Source organism: Chlamydomonas reinhardtii, chromosome 14, assembly GCF_000002595.2.
Source record: "Chlamydomonas reinhardtii strain CC-503 cw92 mt+ chromosome 14, whole genome shotgun sequence".
NCBI lineage: Eukaryota > Viridiplantae > Chlorophyta > Chlorophyceae > Chlamydomonadales > Chlamydomonadaceae > Chlamydomonas > Chlamydomonas reinhardtii.
This window is the reverse complement of record NC_057017.1, coordinates 238655-262944: the sequence shown is the minus strand read 5'-3', so window position 1 is coordinate 262944 and position 24290 is coordinate 238655. Positions and strand designations below refer to the sequence as shown.

General features: G+C 65.7%; 4 protein-coding genes across 4 annotated transcripts in view; 1 reads left to right on the top strand and 3 right to left on the bottom strand.

The window, feature by feature from the left end:
* Positions 1-97: 97 nt before the first annotated feature.
* Positions 98-5387, top strand: CHLRE_14g609400v5 (uncharacterized protein). The gene is made up of 11 exons (XM_043069949.1): positions 98-295; positions 691-878; positions 1304-1478; positions 1784-1810; positions 2289-2436; positions 2875-3021; positions 3194-3209; positions 3748-3815; positions 3969-4108; positions 4389-4440; positions 4967-5387. The coding sequence occupies exons 1-11, from the start codon at positions 216-218 to the stop codon at positions 5048-5050; spliced, it is 1125 nt and encodes a 374-aa protein (XP_042916622.1). The 5' UTR covers positions 98-215; the 3' UTR covers positions 5051-5387.
* A 748-nt stretch (positions 5388-6135) lies between these two features.
* On the bottom strand, positions 6136-14807 carry CHLRE_14g609350v5 (uncharacterized protein). The gene is made up of 8 exons (XM_043069948.1): positions 13877-14807; positions 13320-13327; positions 12992-13006; positions 12601-12636; positions 12068-12170; positions 11302-11791; positions 9485-10944; positions 6136-9202 (listed from the first exon to the last, which is right to left on the bottom strand). The coding sequence occupies exons 1-8, from the start codon at positions 14138-14140 to the stop codon at positions 8090-8092; spliced, it is 3489 nt and encodes a 1162-aa protein (XP_042916621.1). The 5' UTR covers positions 14141-14807; the 3' UTR covers positions 6136-8089.
* Positions 14808-15315: 508 nt separating this feature from the next.
* CHLRE_14g609300v5 (uncharacterized protein) lies at positions 15316-20797 on the bottom strand. Its single transcript, XM_043069947.1, has 9 exons — positions 20319-20797; positions 19844-19909; positions 19359-19479; positions 18701-18845; positions 18200-18363; positions 17645-17808; positions 17187-17312; positions 16573-16637; positions 15316-16001 (listed from the first exon to the last, which is right to left on the bottom strand). Exons 1-9 carry the CDS (start codon positions 20670-20672, stop codon positions 15725-15727), a joined length of 1482 nt encoding a protein of 493 aa, XP_042916620.1. The 5' UTR covers positions 20673-20797; the 3' UTR covers positions 15316-15724.
* Positions 20798-20945: 148 nt separating this feature from the next.
* CHLRE_14g609250v5 (uncharacterized protein) overlaps positions 20946-24290 on the bottom strand; it is an 8542-nt gene continuing 5197 nt past the window's right edge. Inside the window, exons 9-12 of the mRNA XM_043069946.1 lie at positions 23854-24098; positions 23349-23643; positions 22361-22436; positions 20946-21789 (exon numbers count right to left, since the gene is read on the bottom strand). Of these exons, the coding sequence (XP_042916619.1) occupies positions 21662-21789; positions 22361-22436; positions 23349-23643; positions 23854-24098 (744 nt within the window). The 3' untranslated portion in view covers positions 20946-21661. The remainder of the gene's footprint in view (positions 21790-22360; positions 22437-23348; positions 23644-23853; positions 24099-24290) is intronic.

Genomic DNA, 24290 nt, shown 5'->3' with positions numbered 1-24290 from the left:
GCGGTCAAACGGGCGGGCACACAGCGCTTCCCGTACAAATTTCCGTGGTGTCACTGGGAACCGAGCCTCTTGCCCGCTCTCATAGCAAGAGGTGCAACCTCTGTAAACTATCTTTTAATTACATCACACTCGTATGGCGTTTTGCCACCAGCAAGCATACGCACTTGATACTTAATTGTGCCACGCATAGCTTCGTTGTCACGGACACAAGAAAAATGCTTCAATCTAGCCAGGCTGGCACTCGCATGCGCACGAGCAGCGGCCTTCGTTTCGGTCGTGGCACGCTCAAGTCGCAGTGAGTGCAGTGTTGCCCGGACTTGGAACGGGCGCCATAATCCATAGTATGTTTACCGGCCTCGGACTTCGCAAGGGTGCCTCTGGGGTTTGCAGAATTTTTCTGGCCTACGGCGGACGGGCCTTGTTGCCCTGCGACGTGGCCCTGCACCCGCCCTGCACCCCCGCCCCCCTCCGCTGTACTGGCCACTCCGGCTCCATGCCTTACTCGCCACACACGGGAAGCTCGTCGCCACCTGTACCTCGCCCCCCTCACCGCCACCTTGCATTGGGTTCGGCTTAGTTTGGGCTGGTATCTACAACCCCCCTCACCATGCCCCACGTCCATTACTCACGGCTCTGCCCGCCCCTCCCTCCCATGCGCTCCGCGCACGGGCGCACACACACGCCACACAGGCCGCTGGGCCGCTGCCACGCAGTAACCCCCTCCCGGACCGCCGCCCCCGCCGCCCCCCGCCGGGAGCATCAGCCGGAGCCCGCCAGCGCCCCCGCCCCCGCGGCGGCCCCCGCAGCTGCAGCTGCAGCTGGGCTGGGGCGGCTGTGGGAGCGGGCGGCGAGCGGTGTGGCCGCTGCCGCGTTGTCCGGTGAGGGCTGGGGGGCTGGATGGCTGGGGGGCTGGGGGGCTGGGGGGCTGGGGCTGGGGGTAGTGTAATCGAATTTCGACTTACCCAAGAGCCCAAGACCCAGGATTAGAGGGCGGAGGCTTGTTGGGCTCTGAGGCTGGGGCTGGGGCTGGGGGGCTGGGGGATAAGCTGCATGGAAGCGCGCCACTGGCGCTGGGTCGTTGCAGCGCCGCAGCCACGGCCACAGCAGCAGCCTTGGTGTGCCCTGTCCTGCGCTGGCCTGCTCTGCTCTGCGCTGGCGGCTGCTGCCTTCCCGCGCGCTTGCTACTGCCCGGTTCCTCATGAGCCTTCCGGCACCGCCCCCGCCCCGCCGGCCCCCAAATGTCTTGGTTTAGTTGGGTTCTGAATAAATTATCCCCTCCCCATGCCCCCTCACCCTGCCGCAGTCTGCCTGACCCTAGCTCCTGCCGCCCTGGCCGCCGAGGGGCCGGCCATGTGGGCCGAGGCCGCGGCAGCTGCCTCCGCCGGCGCCACTGCTACTGCCGCCGGCGAGGGTGCTACAGCCGCTGGCAGCAGCGGCAGCAGCAGCCTGTTGGCGGGCAAGGGGGCAAAGCTGCAGTCGTGAGTGTGCACGCGACTACGCATGTGCCCGTGGTGGAAAGCCGCAGGGGTAGCGGGTCGACGTGTGTTGAAGGGGACCTGCAATGCCTCTATGCGTGCATGGGGAATTTGTAAGAGTCGATTCGAAAGCGCACTGTCCACTGGGACCCACCGTGGGCGGACACCAGAGGGAGGTGTCATGCTGCGCGGCTCCGGTGCCTGCGCCTGGGCCTTCGCCCGGCACGCCACGTGACGACGTCCCGCTCACCCCACTCACACCACCACACACCCCGCCTGCCGCCCGCCCCCTCCCCTCATCAATGCAGGGTGTACTTTGGCAACGGCTGCTTCTGGTGAGCGGCTGAGCGCGGGGCCGGGCGCGGGAAGAGGGAGCCGGAGACAGGGACCGGCGGGTTGCTGCACTTATTGTGGTTAAGGAGCACAAGCGCGAAGTTGTGTGGTGTGTTTTTGTGTGTGCGCATGTGAGTGTTATTGCGTGTGGAGAGCCGCAGCGCCTGATGCGCCCCCGCTTACGGGCCACCGCCCGACTCGCGAGCAGAGCGCATGAACCCGTCTCACGCCACACACCCATACACCCACACACCCACACACCAACACACCCACACCCTCACACGCCCACACCTTCATACCCTCACACCGACGTGCTCCAGTAGACCAGTACCCCACACCTCCCACTCCACACCTCCCACTCCAATCCATCCTTTACCGCTTTCCCGACTTTCCACCTTTGCAAAAGCACACCCACCCACGCCCTCACACCTCACACCCGCCTGCCCCCACCCACCCACCCACCCACCCCTCCCGCTGCAGGGGCCGCCAGAAGGACTTTGTGGAGGTGGAGCGGCAGAAGCTGGGCCGCACGTCGCCCGAGCAGCTTACGGCGGTGGTGGGCTACGCGGCGGGCGGCGGCGAGGGGCCGGGCGGCCGCGTGTGCTACGTGTACGACGTGGACAAACGGGTGAGGCGATGGGAGGGCAGGGAGGGAGGGGGGGAGAGAGGGAGGGCAGGAAGGATTACATGCCTTAGCCCAACGGATTTGAATTGTCATTACCAGAAAGTCCATCCAATCATGAAGGTGCAAGACGAGCGTGTCAGTAAGAACCTTCTCGAGTGCATGTCCACAGTGTTATGGCCGTCGGCAGGGGGGTTACATGCATTAAGTTTACGAAGTCGTAGCCAGGGGGGGCACGGGGGGCTCCCGGACGGACCACGTGTCGACCCATCACCCAACCGCAACCGCAACCGCACACACGCATATCGACATTCCCACCCCTCGCCCCCCCTCCCTTGTATCGTGTTCCGAATGTCTTAGTGCACCGCTTTTCCAAACATCCTTGCACACCCACCCACCCCCACACCCACACCCACACCTGCCCCCCACGCCACCCACTCACAGGCCCACTACGACTCGCTGGGTCACGCGGAGGTGACTCAGCTGGGCATTGCGCCCGCGCCCGGCCCGCAGCAGGAGGCGGAGCTGAGGGCCTTCGCGCGCGCCTACTTCGCGCAGTTCAAGAAGACGCCGTTTGGCATGAGCCGCTCGGTGAGGGGCGGGGAAGGGAGGGAAAAGGGGGTGGGGCAGTGGGGGCTTGGAGCGGGAGGGAGTACAATCTCCCACAATGCCTTGACATTTAAGACGTTTTCATTGGGCGCGGGCGTGTAACCCACCTCCTTTCTCTTCCCCTTCTGCCCCTGCCCCTGCGCCTGCCCCTCAGGACCCCCAGGACCGAGGTGAGTCACGGCGGGCGGTGTGCGGCTCTTTGTGGCCCTATCACCGGTTTTGGGGGACAAGCCGGCGTGGGAACAAATCATTGGTGTTCAGCTGGGGCGCAGGGGTGGCTGCGGAGTTGCTCTGTGGGTCTGAGCCGCTGGCGGGCGGGCGTCCACTGGGGCCCCACTACCTCTGGGAGGGGGGGCCATAGCGCTGGGGGGCCAAAGGGGGAACAACCCACTGGGGGCCAGCAGGGGCGCAGGGGTGGCTGCGGAGCTGCCTGTGGGTCTGAGCCGCGGGCGGGCGGGCGGGCGGGCTCGGCGGCAGAGGGGTCGGGTTACGAAGCCCCAACCCCACAGTGCGCTGGGCCGCACTGCAGAGGGATCAGGGACCTCACATACAGCGCTGGCTACCCCACGTGGCTGCCCCCACGCTGCTCCTGCAAGCACACACACATACACACACACACACACACACACACACACACACACACACACGCGCATGTGCACTACCCCGTCCTTGTGTCCGCCCCCACCCCGCACCCTCACCCCCCTCCAGGCGCCGCCTACCGCAACGTCATCGGGCTGCCGGGCGGCATCCGCTCGCCGCTCTTCCACATCATTGAGGTGTGTATGTGTGTGTGTGTGTGTGTGTCTCGTGTGTATTATCTGTGAGGTGCCTGCTGCGCATGGCCCCATCTCGCCGCGGCCTCAAGCCCTGAACCCCCACCTCCCCAACTCCCCAACTCCCCACCCCTACGCGTGCCTACGCCCTCTCAGGAGGAGAACGTGAACGGCATGGCTCTGCGCGAGGGCCGCGGCAACACGAATGTCGCCGGGGGTTCCTCCGCCGCCCTGCCCGAGGACGACGTCTTCAACGCCGTGTGGGTGGTGGACAGCGAGGCGCTCCCCTTCTACAGGTGCGGCGGCGGCGGGGGTTGGTGGCGCGTGTGCTGTGCTGTGCTGCGCTGTGTTGGGTGGTGGCGCGGATCGGTCCAGCTCAGCAGCATCTGGATGCGGTACACGTCTTGTAGGAAACAGGGTGCGGGTGTGGTTGGTGAGGCGGGTGTGGTTGCGAGGCGCCGTCCAGGCGAGCAGGCCAGCGGGCACGCCGCCTGCGCTCCCCGCCGTTTGCTCTGACTGATTCGCAAACACACTACCACACACAAACACACACACTCCTGCCCACCCACCCCACAGGGCTGAGCGCTACCACCAGTTCCACAACGGACTGGGGAAGAAGTTCCCCGAGGTGGGGGCGGGGGGGGGGGGCGGGGGGGGGTGGGGGTGGGGGGCGTTGTACTGAGCAGCCCGAACTATATCGAACCTAACGCAGAAGAGCGAGGGGTGGCAGATGTGTGTATATGTGTGAGTGTGTTTTGGGGGCGGGGTTGAGGTGGGCTAATCCAGTCTTAAATACAGCGGGGGGCGGGGGCCAGTGTTTCCGATCCCGGGTCCCTCCCCCTGGACCGTGTGGGTCAATGCACACGGTAGGAGTGCGCATGAGTGTTCCCCGCGCCCTCATGTGCGGCCGGGTGCCTTCATGAGCGGCCGGGTGCCCTCATGAGCGGCCGGGCGCAAAAGAGCTGCGGGGAACTATGAGAGTGCACGTCGGGTGGTTTGGTGTATGCGTCACGCATTCGCGCCCACCATTTTACAACACCTTCCACGCACCCACCCCCGCCCCCCGGCCCCAGCATCATCTCTTCTAAATTTCATCTCTTCTTAATTAGTTATGCATGAGACGCAACCCTTCGCCCCCCCCCCCGTCCTTACAGGAGTACACCCGCCAGCTGCGCAGCCAGGTGGCGGCCACGGGCCTGATCGACCCCACGGGCTGCGTGGAGCTGCCCATGTTCTGATGATGATGATGATGAGGAGGAGGGCGAGCTATGGGACAAGTCGCATAGTCACGCAGGAAGGGGGGACTGGAAGGGTGGAGGGGCAGGTTGGCGCAGTACGACAGTGTGCGAGGTGTTCCAAAGACCTGATGAGGGAACTGGGGGAGCCTGGGGAGGTGGCGGGGTGGAGGGCTGGAGAGTGAGGTTAGAAGGAGGACGACGCGGATTGAAACAGGCGAGCATGCGGGATATCTGGACTAGACGTAGCGAGCTTGTGAGGTTGAGGTGTTCTACTCTGCGTGCATACCTGTGTACGTGCGTGCGTGCGTACCTGCTGCGTGTGTAACAAGCTCAGAATGAGAATTACAGGAGCGATAAGGAGCCCTTGCAGAGCGGTTAGCCTCGTCGTGGGGTTAGGAACGCACACTTCCAACCTGGTAGCACATCATACGGAGGAAAGGGAGCTGCCGCTGCTCTGAGGTTGAGGTCTTGACGGGGGCAGAGGGGGGCCTGGGGACAGGAGCTCTCCGGAGGTAGTAGCAGGGGGCAGGGGGGATCGGAGCGCAGAAGCCCGGAATGTTGGGGTACAGAAGGGGGCGCGTGGAGAAGTGGGGTCGCGCCATCGCGGGCGCTCTCATCCATCTCATTCAGGGGTGGTCTCAGTGCAACTTCAAATGCTCCCGGCTGCTCCTGCTGCGCGCGGCCGCGCGGGACCTCAAATCCCCACATGTGTGACACGTACACGACGCCGCCCCCCCACCCCACCCCGCGGCCGGCTGCTGCTGCGGCCTGCGCGGCTGTGAACTGCTGCTGCATCAACTCACCATACCCAGTCCACAGGCAACGCCCGCATCCCATTCCTGGGGGCGTGCGGGCAGCTGCCTGCCTGACCGCCACCCGGCCGCCGCGCACCCCCCCTGAGGCTGCCCGCTGCCGTTATTGACGCGCATTGCGGAACTAACGCGTACGTAGACCAGAGCGGAAGGCGGTCACGGGGTCAGGCCTGCGGCGCTCACCTGCAGAGTTCGCCGCACGGACAGTGTACGCGTATCGCCCACTCCCTCACCCCATATTCGGCATGATCACAATCGGCCATTCCACTTGGCGTGCTCCCCATGTTACAAGCTTTTACGCGGTTCTGTTACGTCACAATCCCTTTATTAAAGCATATTAACAAATGATGCAGCGTACGTCGGCGGCACCTCCTCTCTGAAAGCACCATACCTTGACAAAATTACCGCGCACCCCCTCAATGGAAATTATTTCCGCACCGCGCACCTTGACAATGGTGCTTATTCTGCGCCGCGCATCCCCATGCAGGCCTACTTTGACACCTCCGCGCACCCAAGACGTGCGCGTTGCATACCGTACAGACTCGTACAGCCACTGTCATGGTCGCACCGCCCGGTTGCTGCTGCCCCCCTAGCACCATGCCTCCTCCATGCGCCCCAACCAGCTGTCGTGTGCCGCCTCGCATCAGCGCCCCCTGGCCTCAACGTCTTCACCGCCCTTCCTTTTTCGTCCACAGCTCGCCGCATCCTGATATTCTTGCAACGAACCGTGCATCCCTCCCAAGATAACCATGACAACACCGCGCATTCCGCCCGTGTGCGTGGCGCGATACTACAGGATTCTGAAAATGGTAATCAATGGCATGTTCGGTGTGTCTTCGCTGCAAGGTACGCTACGCTGGCCGATAATGTTGGTTCTTCGGTGCCCAGCGACTCTACTAGCAGCGACATCCCGTGGTCAGTGCCGCAACCCCCGATGCAGTGCACGCATTCAGTTCACTGCTGCATACTCGTAACCTGACTTGCAAGCCCAGTCGCACTTATGACGGCGGGCCCCGACACCCCGCCCTCAACAGTGCAATAAATACGGCACCAGCAGGGCAACTCGGCACCCTACACGTTGTAACACCTACACGCCGTACGGCGCTGCAGGACGGCCTGCGCGCTGCCGCCGGCAGCCGCACTCCGTCGGCGGCACAGACACACACACACACACACACACACACACACACACACACACACACACACACACACACACACTCGTGTGTGTTAGTCCCAACCGCAATCTGCAGCCGCGCTGGCGGCGGTGCTGGTGGTGGTGTTGGTCATGCAGCCGGAGCGCCGGTCACGCGGCACCAACCCGCACACCACCAGGGGCCGGTGCCGCGCCCACTCGTACCCACACGCACGACCCCACCCACCAAACACACGCAACACCGACCGAACATCTGCACATGGCGGCGGCGGCGGCGTCCCGCCTCACGCCCAAGCCGGGCCGGGCGTTTCAAACACGTGACACCCCCAGGGCGAGCTGGGCCCACGTGCCCACGTGTCATGTGTTTGTGTGTGTGTGTGTGTGTGTGTGTGTGTGTGTGGTCACATGGTCGTGGTCGTGTGAACCTCACCGGCCCTCAACAGGTGTGCAAAACGGCTCAAACACCCACAGCGGCGCGCCACACACCGTTCAATCACCAGCGCGCGTGTGTACTGCTCCATTATCCGTACATTCAATGCTGTGACATGCGGCAGCGCAGTGCGGGGTAGGATACGGGATATGCCCTCGAGGCACTCGCACCGCCATGTGAAGCTTTTCCATAGTCCATACATATGATATATGCCAGGGTCCGTCGCCAGAGTCCCCAAGACCCGCAAAGACACACATTTGCGAGCCGCCGCCAGCAAACCGAAAACCGAACCTAACTTTGAAGTGGACGCCACGAAAGGGTGCCCCAAGGAGTTCATTCTGACAAGTAAACGCAGACTTGAGACCACATATGCTGGATGCTTGCACACACATACACACTCTCTCTCTCCTGCTAGCCCCGCCACCCACCATCACACTCAGCAAGCGGCCCTCCGAGCCATAACGGCCAGCCAAACCCGAGCCAGCCACAAGTAAGGAATCCGCCGAGACGCACCAGCCGCCCCTACACGCCGCTGTTAATTCGGTGTCGCCGCTTTGCATGTTCTGAAAGCGGACGCGTCATTCGCAGCGGCTGCATGCCTCATGCAGGCATGCACGCTCCGAGGCTGCCCCTCACTCCGCCCCTCACTCCGCGTGGCCGCCGCCGCCGCCCTGCTGCTGCGGCACGTCGGTATCCATGCAGTCCAGCAGCTCCCCGCTGTCCAGACCCATGGTCACAACATCCACAGCCGAAGGCTCATGCAGCGACCGCATGGCGCCGCCGCCAGGACCGCCGCCGGGGGCGGCGGCGGCGCCGCTGCCAGCTGAGGCGCCCGAGGTGGCGGCGCCGGTCAGCGGCATGAAGCCGGCGGCCATGCCCGAGGACGCGGCGGCGGCTGCGCCGCCAGCCGCACCGCCGCCGCCGACGTCCGCGCAGAAGCCCACAGCCGGCGAGCTCAGCGGCCGCAGCGGGGTGCCGTTCGCACCGCCGCCGCCGCCGGCCGGAGCCTGGCGGAGCATGTCACCCGCCCAGCCGTCCGCGTCTCCGGCGCCACCGGCCGCCAACTGCCAGCTGCGGTTCCCACTCGCGGGCTGTGGCGGCGGCTGGCCCAGCCCCAGTGTCGACAGGATGCCGGCGTTGAAGCCGCTGCTACTGCCGCCGACCGCCGCCGCCGCCAGCAGCTGCGCCCGCACGCCGTCTCCCATGAACGCGTGCCCGCCGGACAGCGGCAGCAGCTGCTGCTGCTGCTGCTGCTGCTGTCCCTGTGCGCCGCCGGCAGTGAGGCGTTGCACCACCGCAGCAGGGCCGCTCAGGCCGCCGCTCGGGCCGCCGCCGCCCGCGGCCAGCAGCACGTGCGGCTGCACGCCCGAGCCCTGACGCGACTGGCCCGCCGCCGCCGCCGCCGCCAGGTTGGGTCCGCCGCCGGGCGCACCGCCGCTGTGCGCCTCGAACTCAGCAAGCAGTATGTCGAACGCGTCCGGGCCGCCCTGCCCCTGCCCCTGCCCCTGCCCACCCCGGGGCTGCCCGGCGGACAGCTGTGGTGAGCCCGCCAGACCCAGGTGGCGGAGCTCCACGGAGCCACCGCCGCCGCCGCCGCCGTTTCCGCCACCGCCGCCACCCGGCAGTGGCTGTAGCGCGTGCAGCTGCGTTTGTTGCTGGCTGCTGGTGGTGGTGCTGAGGGTAGGTGAGCGGGTGGTGGCGACGGCGACGGCGGCGGTTCCAAAGGCGCCCACGCCCGGCTGCGCGCTGCCAACCCACTGCGTACGGCAAAACACACACACGCACATGCGCGGCACAGCCACAGGCGGCAGGTCAAGGCGCCAGTGTCAGAGGGAGATCGAGGCAAGCCCGGGTGCCCCCGTGCGTTCACCGCACACCTGCACCGGCCTACACCATCTGCCGCCCCGCTACAGCCGCCCTAAGCACCACATGCGACCGCCGCCCACGGCCCGCCCCACGCCCTTCCCATCCCAGCCCCTCCCCAGTCCCGAATCCCGAGTCCCTCCCCCGCCCCGCCCCCAGCTCCTCTCTGCTCTCACCCTGTGCTGCGGCCCGCTGCTGCGGCCCATCATGCTCAGCACGGGGACCCGCAGCCCTCCGCCGCCCACACCCGCGCCGCCGGAGTGCGCCCGAATCACCTCCCCATCGGCCGCCACCCGCGCCTGCTGCAGCTGCGCCTGCAGCTGCACCTGCTGCTGCTGCAGGGCCGCCAAGCCGCCGCCGCCGCCGCCGCCGCCGCCCTGTGCCAGGAGCGCCAGCTCCTCAGGCATAAGATCCATGCCCAACGCCAACAAGTCATCCAGCTCGCTAGCCGAGCCCGCCAGCCCGCCTCCGCCTCCGCCGCCCCAGCCCGGCATCGTGCCCCCAAGCAGTCCGGACCCGCCGCCTCCTCCTCCTCCGCCGCCTCCTCCGCCTCCGCCGCCAAGCATGGACAGCTGCGGGTGCGACTGCGAGTGGTAGGCGTGGGGCTGCGAGCTGTGCTGCGGCCCCTGCAGCCCCTGTCCCTGCAGCTGCAGCGCCTGCAGTGCTGCCAGGGTGCGCAGTTGCGATAGGCCGCTGCCGCCGCTGTCCGCACGCAGGCCGCCCGCACCTCCACCCCCACCTCCAACCCCGCCTCCTCCTGCTGCCAGCAGCAGATGCTGCTGCTGCTGGCTCAGCTGGTGCTGCTGCTGACTAAGATGCTGCTGCTGCTGACTAAGATGCTGCTGCTGCTGGCTCAGGTGCTGGTGGTGCTGCTGACTCAAGTACTGCTCCTGCTGGCTGAGGTGCTGCTGCTGTTGCTGCTGCTGCACAAGGTGTATGTGGCCGTGGCCGCCGCTCAGCGGCACCGAGGCGCCAGAGAAGCCTCCGCCCAGCGTCACCGCCGGCGCGCCGTCCAGCGGCGCCCCGAAGGCCTGCAGCAGCCGGCTCGGGTGGCTGCTGATGCTGCTGCCGGTGGTGCCGTCGAAGCCGCCGCTGAAGCCGCCGCTGAAGCCGCCGCCGCCGCCGCCGAAGTGCGCCGCCACCGCCGCCGCCGCATGCTGTTGCTGCTGCTGCTGCTGCTGCTGCTGCTGCTGCATGGCCGCCTGCTGCCGCTGTAGCTGGTCCTGCAGCTGTAGCGCCGACAGCCGTGCCAGGCAGGACGAGTCCACCTCACTCGCCCGGTCGGGCGGCGGCGCCGAGCCGCCGCCGCCGCCGCCGCCGCCGCCGCCACCTCCTCCTGCATCGCCCTCCACTGCCAGCAGGTGTGTGTGCTGGCGGCTGCTGCTGCCGCTGCCGCCGCCGCCGCCGCCGCTGGCGGCTGCCATGAGCATGTGCGGCAGGCGCCCGTACGGCGCCCCGCTGCCGGCCGCCGCCGCGTCCAGCGCATCCAGGGGGGAGGGGCACGCCTGCTGCTGCTGCTGCGTCATGCCTCCACCTACACCTCCGCCTCCGCCTATACCTCCGCCTCCGGCCATGGCTGCCACCGCGGGGTGTAGGCCGCTGCGGACCAGGGGGCTGGGCACGGGGCTGATGTGGCCTGTGGGGGGCAGGAGTAGGGAGGGGAGGCAGGGAGGGAGGCAGGGAGGGAGGCAGAGGGGCGTCAGAGAGGGAGGGACGCGGATGTGTGTGTGTGTGTGTGTGTGTGTGTGTGTGTGTGTGTGTGTGTGTGTGTGTGTGTGTGTGTGTGTGTGTGCGTGGGCAGGTGACGGAGCGGGCGCAGGGCGTACTGTGGGGCAGGGTCGGGCAGGACAGGCATGAAAGGGGGTACGGGCAGACTGCGGCCGGTGCTCCTCACTACTGCAATGCAACGCACACACCCAAGCCGCGAAACGAAGAGAGGTACAAGTCTGTGACGCCGTAACCCACACGCGGCCGCACAAACGGCGGCACCCACCCCTGCTCGTCATCAGCTGCATCTGCAGCTGCTGGTGCTGCAGCAGCTGGTACAGCGCAGGCGAGCCGCCGCCGCCGCCAGCCGCCGCCGCCGCCGCCGCCGCCGCGTCCGGCGCCGCCGACAGCAGCTCGTGCCCGCCGCCGCCGCCGCCGCCGCCCACGTGCGCCACGTGCGGGTGCCCGTGGCCGCTACCGTGCTGCTGCTGCTGCTGCTGCTGCTGCTGCAAGTGCAGGTGCGGGTGTTGGCCGCTCAGCTGCTGCTGCTGCACGCTGCTACTGCCTCCTCCTCCTCCTCCGGCGCTGCCGCTGCCGCCGCCCTGCTCGCTGCTGTTGCCGTCGTCGCCGCCGCCTCCCTGGCTGGGCGAGCTGGCGTTGTCCAGCGAGCCGCCGCCGCCGTCGTCATTGCCACCGCCGCCGCCGCCGCCCGCCAGCTGCCGCTCCGCCGCCGCCGCCAGGGAGGCCTGGTACTGCTGCTGCACCGCCGCCAGAGCCTGCACGTGGTGTAAGTGCGTGTGTGTGTGTGTGGGAGGGAAGCAATCACGCAGTGCAGTGAGTGGCGGCAGGGAGCGCAGGAAACTTGCACTTGTGTGAGGCGCCGTTGGGCCAGGGGCGAACGTGGCGGCTGAGGAAGGCGCGCAGCTCAGGAGAGGGACGTGGGACTGCGCGCGTCCTCTCGCACACACACACCAACCTCCGTCCTCCCGCACCCCCCCACCCCCTCCTCCTCCAACCCCAGGAACTCCCCCTCCAACCCCCGCCGCCCCCACCTGCTCAATGGGCTGCGGCGTGCCGCACAGCCGTACGGCGCTGTCGTACGCCGCCCGCCGCGCCCCGCTGTCGTTGGCGCAGTCCCGCACGGCGCGCGCGTAGCTGTTGGGCAGTTGGGCAGTTGGGAAGTTGGGCGGTTGGTGCGCAGCAGGGTAGGGGCAGGAGGAGAGCGGCAGTTGCGCGCGGCAGTTGTGTGGTTGTGTGTGCGTTGGGTTGGTGCGCGAGTGTCCCGGTAGTGGGAGTGCGGCGCGCCCGCCACGGCATTTGGCCAAGTGGCCACACCAGACCTCGCATAGCTATACAGGGCTAGGAGGGGGCTACATGGTGTGTGTGTGTGTGTGTGTATGTGTGTGTGGGGGGGGGGCCAAACAGCCGCCCAGGTGGTTGGTGGCCCAGTGGCCGGAGTCGCGCCGAGCCCACCCAGAGCCCACCCAGCCCACCCAGCGCCCACCCAGAGCCCGAGACCGAGACCGAGTCGTCCCCCAGCCCATGGAGCAGGCGGGCGGGCGGGGAGGGGGGGAGGGCGACTCACGTGCGCAGGAAGGAGCGGCGCTCCGTGTTCTTGCTCCTGCCAGGCGGTCGGGTGGGTGGGAGGAGGGGGGGCAGCGGGGTTAGCAGGGGCGGGGCGGGGCGGGGGCAGGCAGCAGTGAAGTGGGTTGGGGCGGGGTGGGCGAGGGGCAGCTGCGTGGGGCTTGCGTTGCGGGAGTGGCGGCGCTGAGTGTGTGTGCATGTGTGTGCATTTGTGTCCGTACGGCGCTGCAGTGGCAGCCGCTGAGACGGTTCCTTCAAGACCTGTCCGGACACGGGGGAGCAGCTGACAGCGAGGGAGGGGGGCCCGGGAGGCGGGGCTGTGCCGTGGCGTGGCGTGCGGTGCCGCAGGGGTACCATGTGGGGTGTGGGGGTCTCACCCACGTGGGTCTCACCTGAGGGTGGAGTGCCTGAGGGTCCACGTCACCACGCATTCGCAACAGGCGGCGGGGAGGAGGAGGAGGGGCATTGCAGCCGCGGGAGCAAAAGCCATGTGGGGAAGGAGGGAGGGAGGGGTAGGGCCGCCAGGTCAGACATGTGGGGGCTGCAAGTCAGGGTGCGGACACCGCACACCCTTGTGTGACTGTGAAGCCCCCGCCCTGCGCGCTCCCTGCATGTGGCACCGCCTGGCGCGCTGCTGCCCAGAGCCGCAGGGCACGAACGCCCGTTTGCCGACAGCGGCCCAACACAGCAGCGGCAGCGGCAACCGTTGGGCTGACGCACCAGATGTTCTGCACAGGCGAAAGGGGGGGAGGGGACAGAGGGTTCGTGAGCATTTCTTGTCCGGGGAAGCAGCTGCAGGGATAGCCGGTTTAGGCGCTGCGAGGGCACCGACCCAGCTGGACGGCGCTGGCCATTCCGACCTCTTCCAAGTCAACCAGCCGCATGCCGAGAGGGCTGCGTTGGCCGCATGCCAAAACAGTCGCGTGACAAATACAAGCTCCCCGATGGAAAGCCGCTGGTCGGCCCTCCGCGTGGCGCCGGGCGGCGTGCGCTCTCACGGCGGCCCCTCTCGGGTCCGCATGCAATGGGCAGGCTCAACCGCTCCAACGAAGAGTTCAAGGCCATGCTCTTCGAGGCTCGGAACACAAGAAAACGGGCGCCGAAGCCGCAATGGCCCGTTCGTGCAGGACAACCTTACGAGCTCTCTTAAATTTATGGAGGGTATCGCCCTCGACCATCAGTGCGACGGGCCAAACGCGTGGTTCAGTGGGCGAAAGGCCGTGGCGACGATTTTACGCAACACGGGCACATCGGGCCCGCCAAACCTTCCCGCGCACCTTGACGTCGTTGTCGCTTCTCGATGGCAAAAAGCTTGAGATAGAGGTCCACTTATTTCCAAGCTCGCAGTGCTTGCGAGCGAGGACATACTCTTCTGCCTGGGTCCACTCGCCACGGGTTGCGTTCTTCTTGCTCTCCACAACAGCTGGCGGAGATATTATCGCTGGGGCCGGCCGCGGCCTGCTGCTGATGCTGTTGTTCTTTCTCTGGCCGAGACCTGCAAGCCCATCGCATTCCTCGGAGCCATCCTCAGTCTCCTCCATAATGCGTGCTGAAGCCGCTGCTGGGCCTTTGCTGGACCTTTGCTGGACCTTGGTACTCGTCCGCAGCACCGATAGGGCTTTCGCCTGAACCGGTTTGTGTTCTGCGCCTCGACCTCTTCCCGCACGCGGGGTCCCTGCCGGGGAACCACTGTCTACAGCCATGTCAAGCTCTTCCTCCATTTTCACTGCCTTGCCTCGAAGAAGCGCGCAGTCAGACAGAGGTCCAATAAATCAATAAATACTCGCAGAACGCGCTTCAAGGTTCATCTTGCACTCCATAATGTCAAATAATGTATAATGCTCAAGACTATTGCAAGACCAGGCCCCTCAAGGGGCTAAGAGGGCGGCCACAAAGATTGCGACAGGTGCGCGTTCACGGCAGGTAAGTTGTGCTGATACCTATGTCATTACTATTATCACCAGGGTCTTAAAGCCTAGCATCAGAGGCGAGGAGTTACAAAAGCCGGTGAGTTTCGTACCGGATTTCACCAAGCAAGAACGTCTTAGGACAGTTTGAACAGGACGCAAGCAGTGAAGCCGGCTGAATGTCCCACGTCAGGAGACGCGGTTATCATAAGGCGCCGTGGGCGCGTTCCGAGAGCGGACGTATCTTTGTATGTGCCGGCTCCAAGCCAGCATTTACTGGCAAGAGATAACAGCGCGATACAGCCTGTTCAAGTATGAGTCAAAAGAACCAGGAGTTTTAAGCGCGGGCCGCAACTTCAATCGGCGTGCCAACTGGCGCAGCGCTCGTGATGGAACATGGCAAGGGGCAGGAAAGCGTAGTCCCGATGTGTGTGGCTCCCACCCGTGCCCACATAAATGCGTAGCAAGAAGGGACAAGGCATTGGTGCGTCGTTCGCGCGCTGTTACTGTACCGACGGTAGCTGGCGCAGCGCTGTTCGACGGGCACGCGGGGGGAAGTCGATCACAGATCATCCAAATGCGTTTATATGGCACATGTATGTCCTGGACAGCTATTATGCGCAGCGACATGCCCCGGCACGAAGAGCTGCAGCTGGCTGGGTCGCCAGAAGCCGCCCAACTCGACATCAGGCGAACGCACACTGTTCTCTCACTCTCAGGGACTGTGAGCGTGGGGGAGCCATGGACGACCTGTTTGGCGTCGAGGAGCCCCCCTATCCGCCCCGAGTTAGGGCATGGGGGAAACCTCCGACAAGAAATTTGACACGACAGGCATGTCATTGTGGGGTAGGTAGGTTGATGCGGGTGGCCGTGTCGGACATTCGGATGATCCTCCCAACCGCACCCGCCGCCCGCGCACCTGTGTGCCCCCTGTCTGTGACTGCAAGTGTCCGTGTGGTACCGGTATGACACGTGTCACCTACACCGAGTCGCTTAGCTGCAGCTACAGCCACATCATCCCCTATGCATCCCACATCTCACAGCCGATACCTCCCCCACCACCCCACTCCACACACACAATGCTGCCAATGCACTGCAACCCGCCGCATGTGCCGTACATGCTGTACGTGCGCCGCCGCCGTCTGCCCTGCCAAGCCCCAAGGCCCTAGAGCCTAGACCGAACCCAACCCGACCCAGTCGCCGCAGCCGCTGCTGCCATCACCACACAAAGCCGCGGGTGACGTAGGTCGGCGCCGCCACCGCTGCCCCCAGCGCCGGCGTGCAGTGCTTGAGGTACCGAGCACACAGCCGCGTCAGCACCACCGTGTTGATCGTGTCCGCACCCGCCTGCTCCCCCGCCTCCCCTGCTACAGCCGTGGCGCTCTCTTCCCCCGTCGGCTGCTGCTGCTGCTGCTGCTGCTGCTGCGGCTGTAGAAGGTCACGGGCATGGATGCCGCCCGCCACGAAGAGCGTGTCGATACCCACGCCCAGGGCCCTGCAGCAGTAGCAATGGCAGTGGCAGTGGCAGCAGTCAGTAGCAGTAGCAGCTGAAGTCCCCCTCCTCCCCCCTGCTTAGTTGGGTTTGGACACCACACGCCCCTTCCCCCTTCCCCACACACTCCCAGCTCAACCCGCCACGCACGTCGTGCTCCAGGGAGTCGCCCACCCATACACATACACACACGCCCCCTCCCCCCTCCCCCCTCCCTCCCAGCAGCTCACCCCGCCACGTCGTGCTCCAGGGAGTCGCCCACCCATACACATACACACACGCCCCGTCCCCCCTCCCCCCTCCCTCCCAGCAGCTCACCCCGCCACGTCGTGCTCCAGGGAGTCACCCACCCATACACATACACACACGCCCCCTCCCCCTCCCCCCTCCCTCCCAGCAGCTCACCCCGCCACGTCGTGCTCCAGGGAGTCGCCCACCCATACACATACACACACGCCCCCTCCCCCCTCCCTCCCAGCAGCTCACCCCGCCACGTCGTGCTCCAGGGAGTCGCCCACCCATACACATACACACACGCCCCGTCCCCCCTCCCCCCTCCCTCCCAGCAGCTCACCCCGCCACGTCGTGCTCCAGGGAGTCGCCCACCGCCAACAGCTCGGCAGCCGGCAGACCCAGCACCTGTGGGTGATGGAAGGGAGGGGGGTTGTAGATACCAGCCCAAACTAAACCAAACCCATTGCAATAGAGCGAGGAGGAGAGCGTGGTCGATGCTTGACAACGGAGTGGCACGGGGGGTGCAAGGATGTGTTTGCAAAAACAGTACAGGATGCACGGGGGGTAGGGGGCCTAGCCGTCCATGTGGAGAACGGAGTGATTAAGTATCAGAGTATGAAGTGCCGATGTCCAATAGGAACAGGGGGGAGTGAGCGGGCGGGCGGGGCTGGAGGTGGGAAGGATAGGTGGGTGGGCGGTGGGTCTGAGGCGGTCGGTGGGCACAGCAGTGCAGCGCCTGGTGCCAGGTGCCAGGTGCTGCATGCGCTTGGGGGCGCCGGTAGGGCCGGTAGGGCCAGTAGGGCTACCCCCGTGGGGACATCGACCCCGTGCGTGCGGGGAGCATGCACACACTTTGCGCACAGCAGTCCCCTCTTTTCCTTGGGCTCCGGAATGAACCACCTCTCGCAATCCCGCGCGCGCGCACACACACACACACACACACACACTCCCCACCTCAGCGCAGGCATTGTAGATGACTGGCGCGGGCTTGCCCATCAGCACCGCCCGCCCGCCCGCGCGCACGTAGGCGGCGGCCAGCGCCCCAGGCATGTCCACCAGCGCCCCACCGTCCACAGTCACCTGCGGGGGGATGGAGGCGGCGGGGGGCGCAGGGGGCGGGGAGTTACATTCATGATTCATACGGGTGCAGCGGGTAGTTCATTTTGATCCCATTATAAGCCATTGCCAACCCAGAACCCATGGGGGTGGATGTCAGGCAAGACTAGTTAGCAAAAGGCGACGGGAAAACGGCATAGCGCTGCAATGTAAGGCTTCACACCGATGACTGCGAGGGGCTGGAAGAGTGGAGGGGTGAAAGGGAGAAGGGGTAGCCGTCCACGAAAGACGGTGAGTTAGGATCTTCCACGCAGCCTCCATCCCACCAAGTATCTACAACCCACCCACACTCTCACCACGTCGGGGTTGGCCACCACCAGCACTGGCGGCGGCGGCCCCACGCCGCCGTTCTCCTCCGCCTCCTCCGCCGCCTCCGCCGCCCGCTCCGCCAGCACGTCCTTCAGCTGCCACAGCGGCGTGTTGCGCAGTCCGCCGCCCGGCAGCGACACAGCCTCCGTGCCTGTGGGGGGTGGGGGTGGGTGAGTCAGCGAGTGTGGGGGGCGAGTGAGCGTGTGTGTGAGGTTGAGCGTGCGTGCATGTATTTGAGAGGTAGGGGTAGGCGTAGGTGGAGCTCTCTATCCCCCCCTCGCCCCCGTCCTGCAGCCACCCCCTGCCCTCCATCTTCAGACCCCTGTCTGTGGTTGTCTTACCAAGAATGGTTGATACAACCCCCGCCCCCTACGCTCTCCTCCTCGCTCTTTTGCATTGGGTTCGGTTTAGCTTGGACTGGTATCTATAACCGCCCCCGTCCACCCACCCACCCACCTACACCCACACCCACACACCCACCCACACACCCACCCACCCCCACCCACCCCCACCCCCACCCACCCACACCACCACACACGCACCGTGTGCCAGCAGGAAGTCCGCCTCCCGCGGGTCAATCACCAGCGCCAGGCCGCGACCGCCACTGCCGCCACTGCCGCCACTGCTACTGCCTGCCTCCACCGGCACCTCGCCGCCCTCGCTGGCTGACAGGTAGGGCGCCAGGCTGACAGGGCCGCGGGAGGACCTGAGGGCATGATGGGGAGGGAGGGAGGGCAGGGAGTGTGGAGGGGAGGGAGGGTGGGAGGGTGGGAGGGAGGGCGGTGGGAGGGAGGATTACATGTATCTTCCGTGCCGCACAAGCACTGGCAGACCTGCACCCGAGACGTGAGAGCCCGCATCCCTTCTTCACGAGATAGAAGCACGCACACACACACACGCACACACACGCACACACACGCACACACACACACACACTCGCACACACACACACACACACTTACACATAAGCATGACGTACATGCCCTCCCTACACACGCTACACACACCCCACACGCCACACACACACCCGCCGTCCCCCCCACCAGTTGAAGTGCATGACGCGGCGCCCCAGTGCGGGCAGCCCGTTGGCGGCCGCGAAGCCGGTAGCCGAAGAGCCGCTGGGCGAGGCAGCCGAAGAGACGCGGTCGGCCAGGTAGCGGTGAGTCAGCTCGCCGCTGGTCACCACGCCTGTGTGCGTGTGGATATGTGTATACGTGTGTGTACACACGCGTTAGAGAAAGTCGATTTGGAGTATGGTAGAATGCTTTAGGTGTGCTGGGCGGGGCGACTAGCCCGAGAGAAGCAGCGCCGACACGGAACAAACCCCCTCCCCACTCCTCCCCACCACCACCACCACCACGGGTGCCTCTGGTGCCTATCCGTATGATGACTTATGATGGAACCAACGCCCCACCCCCTCTCCCCCCTATTTTGTTGGGCTCGGGTATGCAACAACACCCCTCCCCCCTCCCCCCTGGGACAGACAAGGATGGGAAGCTCTACACAGGCGTACAAAACGGAACGGCGCATAACACGTACCTGAAACGGACCTTTGCACGCCGGGCGTAGACGTGTATATATACCGGACAGACTCCCGCTCCCCCCCTCCCCCCCCCCCCACAGGCTCCCCTACCCCCGCGCAACGATGGTCTACGGTCTACCACTTCCTTCACTAGTCATGAATGTAACCCCCCCGCTCACCCGCGAACGCCTCCCGCGGGAAGCCCATGGCCTCCAGTTTGTCCAGGGTGCCGCCCGACCGCCGCGAGCTGTTGCTGATGATGAGCAGCCGCAGCCCGGCGGCGGCGGCGGCGGACACAGCCTGTGTGGGTGTGTGGGGGCGAGGGTGGGTGAGTTGCGAGTGGGTAGTTTAGTCCAATCCCAAGGAAATCGGGGGCGTGGGTGCGTGGGAAGAGGGAAGGGGAAGGGAGGGTTGGGAGGAGGAGAGATGGCGGGGGCACTGTGAAACGTGTGGTTGCGTGTGCCATACGCACAGACTCCTCCATCACCCCCGCCCAGCTCCCTCGCCCTCTCTTGGTGGTCCTCCCCACCCCTCTCCCCCCTGCTCCCGACGCACCGTTCCCCCCTTCAGCTCTTCCCCGGCCCGTCGGGCTCGGGCACATACCCCACCCACCCACCCACCCACCTACCCACCCACCCACCCACCCACCCACCCACCCACCCACCTCCACTGCCCCCGGGTAGGGCACCCGGCCGTCATGCAGCACTCCGAACTGGTCCAGCAGCAGACCCTGTGTAGAGGTTTACAGGTGCGTGTGTTAAAGAGGTGTGTGTGTGTGTGTGTGTGTGTGTGTGTGTGTGTGTGTGTTGGAAAGTGGTGCAAGGTTGAGGGCGGTGGGAACACGGCATGCGGAGCGGGAGCAGTGAACACAGGGCAACACAGCAGGCGGAGATGAGCGGGCGGGGGGCATGTGTGGATGTGTGTTTTGGAGAGATGGAAAGGGGGGACAGGCTGTAGCCCCGAGCTGCGCTCCCTAGCTGGGAACAAACACGCATGAAGCGGGCACAGTCAGGGGCAAAAGCAGTATGTCAAGGCGCAATCTGTTCGAAGAAATTGCGGCTGTTTCGACTTTACCCAATCCCTCCCCCCATATATATACACACACACACACACACACACACACACACACACACGCCCACCTTGTAGCGACCTGACGCCACCACCTCTGACAGCCCCTTCACCAGCCGCACGCCCTCCGCGGCCCCGGCCCCGGTTGCGGCAGCAGCAGCAGGCGCCAGGGGCGCGGCTGTAGCGGTGGCCGCGCCGCCGGACTGGGGCGCCGGGGAGGACATGGCCCGGATGTGGGGGCGGCGGGAAGCTGGGTTCGTGCCGCGCCGGGCAGTGAGCGGGGCGGCGGGTGCGCCCGGGGCTCTGAACGGCGCCACGCCGCGGGGGCAGCGACCAGCAGCCGAGGTTGGGGCCGAGGGAGCGGTCGCCGCTGAGGGAGCGACTTGCCGCGAGCTGTTGCCAGTCGACAGCGCGTGAGCAGTCATGACAGCAGGTGCTAGGTGCTTAGCCGCGAGCGTGCCCTAGTTTGCGGGCCGCTGATGGCCGCGAAAAAGGTCGATGTTGCTTGACTGGACAGAACAGCACTGCAATGTGGGTCGTGCGAATAAGTGTATCGAAATGAAATGTATTGGCAAGCCGGATCTTGAACTGGGCCACATCGCGAGGGCCAGTCGGGATCGGCAAGCCCATCGTGAGCCGCTGCCCTCGCAGGCTCCCCCGCCGCTGCGTGTTTGACCGCGGCGCCATTGCTCCCGTCGGCCGTTATCAGATCCCGAGTTGGCTACATGTCCCAGTCCCTGAATGAATCAGAACCCCACGGCCTCACAGCTCCGCCCGTTGGACCTGCGCTCCCTCCCCTACGCCCACTCCTCCAGCCTTCGCCGCCACCGCCATCACCAGCGCCACCACCACCGCAGCGCCTGCACACACACATGCCACACCGCATGCGGCATGCCCGTCCTCCGCCTTAACCGCCAGCCCCTGCCGCCACGGCTCCAAGCGCGCCCTGTCGCCCTCCACACCCCATGAATCCATGATACGATCCTTCACACTCCACTCCACTGCATGCGCACGCGCTCTCTCTCATCTCTCTCCCTCGTGATCCCCCACAGGCAGCTCACTCGCCTCCAACCCGCCTCCAACCCGCTTCCAACCCGCTCCAACCCGCCAGGCGAATCATCACCGTCAGCTCCCCTGGCTCACGTCCTCAACAACTGGCAGTGCCCCGCGCACGCACACATACACACACATACACGCACGACCGCTCAAGCATTGCATACACAGTTCCCCCTATCGCATGATTCCAAACACATTACTCCAACTTTCCGTTCCGCTCATGCGTTCTGGCAGCCCTCCCAACATTCGTTGATAGCTAACTGAGTGCCTGCAGTAGCCGCTTGCTAGCTAGCCATTTTACAGCCCACGGCTAGCTAACTTAACTCCTCTACCTCATCTACCTAATCTTAGCTATAACCTAGCTGGAGCAGTAGGTGCTTGCGACCATCTGAACGCTGTTGAAGTCGAACAGGTCGGTGCAGTCCCCGTCCGCCGGCGTCTTGGCGCTGGCAATGGCGCCCGGCCAGGCCAGCTGGTACTCACAGCCTGGGTAGGGAGGGGGGGGCAGGGAGGTGTAGGGAGGTGTGTGTGTGTGTGTGTGTGTGTGTGTGTGTGTGTGTGTGTGTGTGTGTGTGTGTGTGTGTGTGTGTGTGTGTGTGTGTGTGTTAAAGAGCACAAGGAAAACGTTGCGCAAAGACAGTGTATGCGATGCAGCAAAGCGACGGTTTACGGATGTTACCTGAAATTACCTCGCATACCTGCTGCGGTGAGCCGCCGGTCTTACCAACCGGAAATCGCGCAACCCCCGCTACTCTAACCTCGAGGGGGGATTAGTGTCCACACGCTCTCAAGGGTGCAAACCCATGCATGTGCTCACGGTACCGTGAGGCCCAGGCACTCCTACAATTCCTAGCTCCGCGTCGCTACTCCTGGCCGCTAAGTCCAAGCTCCCGCCCAATCCTCGATGAAAGGTGTGTGTGTGTGGGGGGGGTGTAGATACCAGCCCAAACCCAAACCCAATGCAATAGAGCGAGCGGGGGATTTGTGGCTTTGTGTGAAAGCGCGCACTCACTTTAGCCCCCCCTCCTCCCCTCTCCCCCTCCCTCCCCCTCCTCACCCCAGTGCGTGGCCTTCTCCTCGCCATAGTCACGAAGGAAGGGCGCGGTGCGGCTCATGGCGTCGGCCGGTAGCACCTGCAGGGGGTGGGAGGGGTGGTGGGGGAGGAGGGGATGAGGGAGGAGGGTAAGGACGGTATGGAGGGAGGGGAGTGGGATGTGGGGTGGGAGGAGGAGTGGGGGGAGTGGGAGGGGGCGCACGGAGAGGGGGTGTAAATACCCGCTCAAACTTAATCGGACCAAGCCAAGGGGAGTTGCAAAGATTGGTAGAGGGGGTGGAGAGCAGGGGCGGGAGGGGCCAGAGGAGGGAGGAGAGGAAAGCAGGGGGAGGGGGCGGCCAGAGGGGAGCGCGGCAGGGGGCTGGGGGGCGCAGGGGTCATGCGTGTGAGGTGGGTCCGGTGCTGCCGCCGCCGAACCTCCCGCAAGGCTCTGCCCGGCCCGTCACCCCACCCCACCACAGTGTGGACGGTGCAACACACACACACACACACACCCACACACCCACACACACACACCCACACCCACCCACACACACACACACACACACACACACGCAAACACACACACGCAAACACACACACACAGACACACACACACACACATGCTTCCACCTGTGCCTATAGGTGAGCTCGACTACGACCAGCGGGCGGGAATCCGGGAATTAGGCGTGCTGGGTAAACGTTGTTTAGCGCGCCCAGGGTGCGGAGCATGGACGCATACAGGTGCATCGCGGGGTCAGGCCGAATGGTCGCCCGTGGGGTTCCAGGCTTATCGCGGGTAAGTATGACTACCTGGGTCACGACAGTCACGCGACGCTCGGTAAAATGGTGGGTATCGGTAAGTAACTCCGTCGCGTCATTGGGCGGGCTTTCGTTTCGTTTTTTAACACACACACACACACACCCACGCAAACACACACACACACCACACACACAAACAAGCCCTTTGTGTTTCCTCCCCTCCCCCCATGTGTCCTCGGCTGCCACGCACCTGCACGCGCACGCCGCCCGACCCCCCGCCCGGCGGCGGCGGCGGGTGTGCGGCGGCCATGTCGGCGGCCCATCGCCGCAGCCGCGCCGCCCAGGCGGCAGTCACGTTGTCGGGCTTGGTGCCGTAGCCGAAGGGAGCCCACACCACCAGGCGGGGCCTGCCGCTACTGCTGCTGCTGGTGCTGCTGCCGCCGGTGCTGCTGCTGGTGGTGCTGGCGGGCAGGGCGGCGGCATGGGACACGACGGCGGTGGCGGCGGCCAGGGCCGCGTCCGGGCCGCGGGGATCATCGTGCCAGCTGCGGGCGGGCAGGCGGGGGGGGGGGGGGGTCGGGGTTTGGGGGGGGGGTTGTGGTGAATACCAGCCGAAGGGGTGTTGGAGGTGGGGCGGGTTTGAGGGGTGTGGGCTTGGTGTGGTGTGCGGTGATGCCCCCCCCCCCACCCCCGCCACCCTGCCCTCCACCCTACCCCACAACCCCAACCCCACCCCAACCAACCCGGCTCCTCACCGCATGCCGCCGAACACGAACACGTCGGGCGCCAGTTGCGGCAACACCTCCTGCCAGCGCGCCACCGACTCCAGCCAGAAGAACCCCAGACGCAGCAGCTCCCCCTCCCCGTCACCACCTGCTACTGCCCCTGCTGCTACTGCTGTTCCCCCTGCTGCTGCCGCCTGCTGCTGCTGCTGCCGCCGGTCGGTCTCAACCCGCCCGCGCAGCACCCGCCGCCCCTGCTGCTGCCCCTGCGCCTCCGCCTGCACCTCCGCCCTCACCGCCTCCACCTCCACCTGCAATGCCTCCGCCTGCTGCTGCTGCTCCCGCCGCCCCTGCCCCTGCTCCCCCTGCTCCCGCCTCTTCCTGTCCGCCTCCGCCGCCGCCGCCTCGGCTGTGTCGCTGATGCCCAATTCGTACAGGTCGGTGCCGTTGGCGAATATGCGGTAGCGCGA

Bases quoted from the DNA above. Each gene is read 5' to 3' on its own strand.
- CHLRE_14g609400v5 (XM_043069949.1), top strand. From the start codon at position 216: ATGCTTCAATCTAGCCAGGCTGGCACTCGCATGCGCACGAGCAGCGGC. The intron at 879-1,303 runs GTGAGGGCTGGG...ACCCTGCCGCAG, and splicing joins GGCCGCTGCCGCGTTGTCCG to TCTGCCTGACCCTAGCTCCT. The intron at 2,437-2,874 runs GTGAGGCGATGG...ACCCACTCACAG, and splicing joins TGTACGACGTGGACAAACGG to GCCCACTACGACTCGCTGGG.
- CHLRE_14g609350v5 (XM_043069948.1), bottom strand. From the start codon at position 14,140: ATGGAGGAGACTGAGGATGGCTCCGAGGAATGCGATGGGCTTGCAGGT. The intron at 10,945-11,301 runs GTGGGTGCCGCC...TGCCCCCCACAG, and splicing joins GCAGCTGATGACGAGCAGGG to GCCACATCAGCCCCGTGCCC. The intron at 9,203-9,484 runs GTGAGAGCAGAG...TGCCGTACGCAG, and splicing joins GCAGCGGGCCGCAGCACAGG to TGGGTTGGCAGCGCGCAGCC.
- CHLRE_14g609300v5 (XM_043069947.1), bottom strand. From the start codon at position 20,672: ATGACTGCTCACGCGCTGTCGACTGGCAACAGCTCGCGGCAAGTCGCT. The intron at 18,364-18,700 runs GTGGGGGGGACG...TCATGCCCTCAG, and splicing joins CGCGTCATGCACTTCAACTG to GTCCTCCCGCGGCCCTGTCA. The intron at 17,809-18,199 runs GTGCGTGTGTGG...CACCCCCCACAG, and splicing joins GGACTTCCTGCTGGCACACG to GCACGGAGGCTGTGTCGCTG.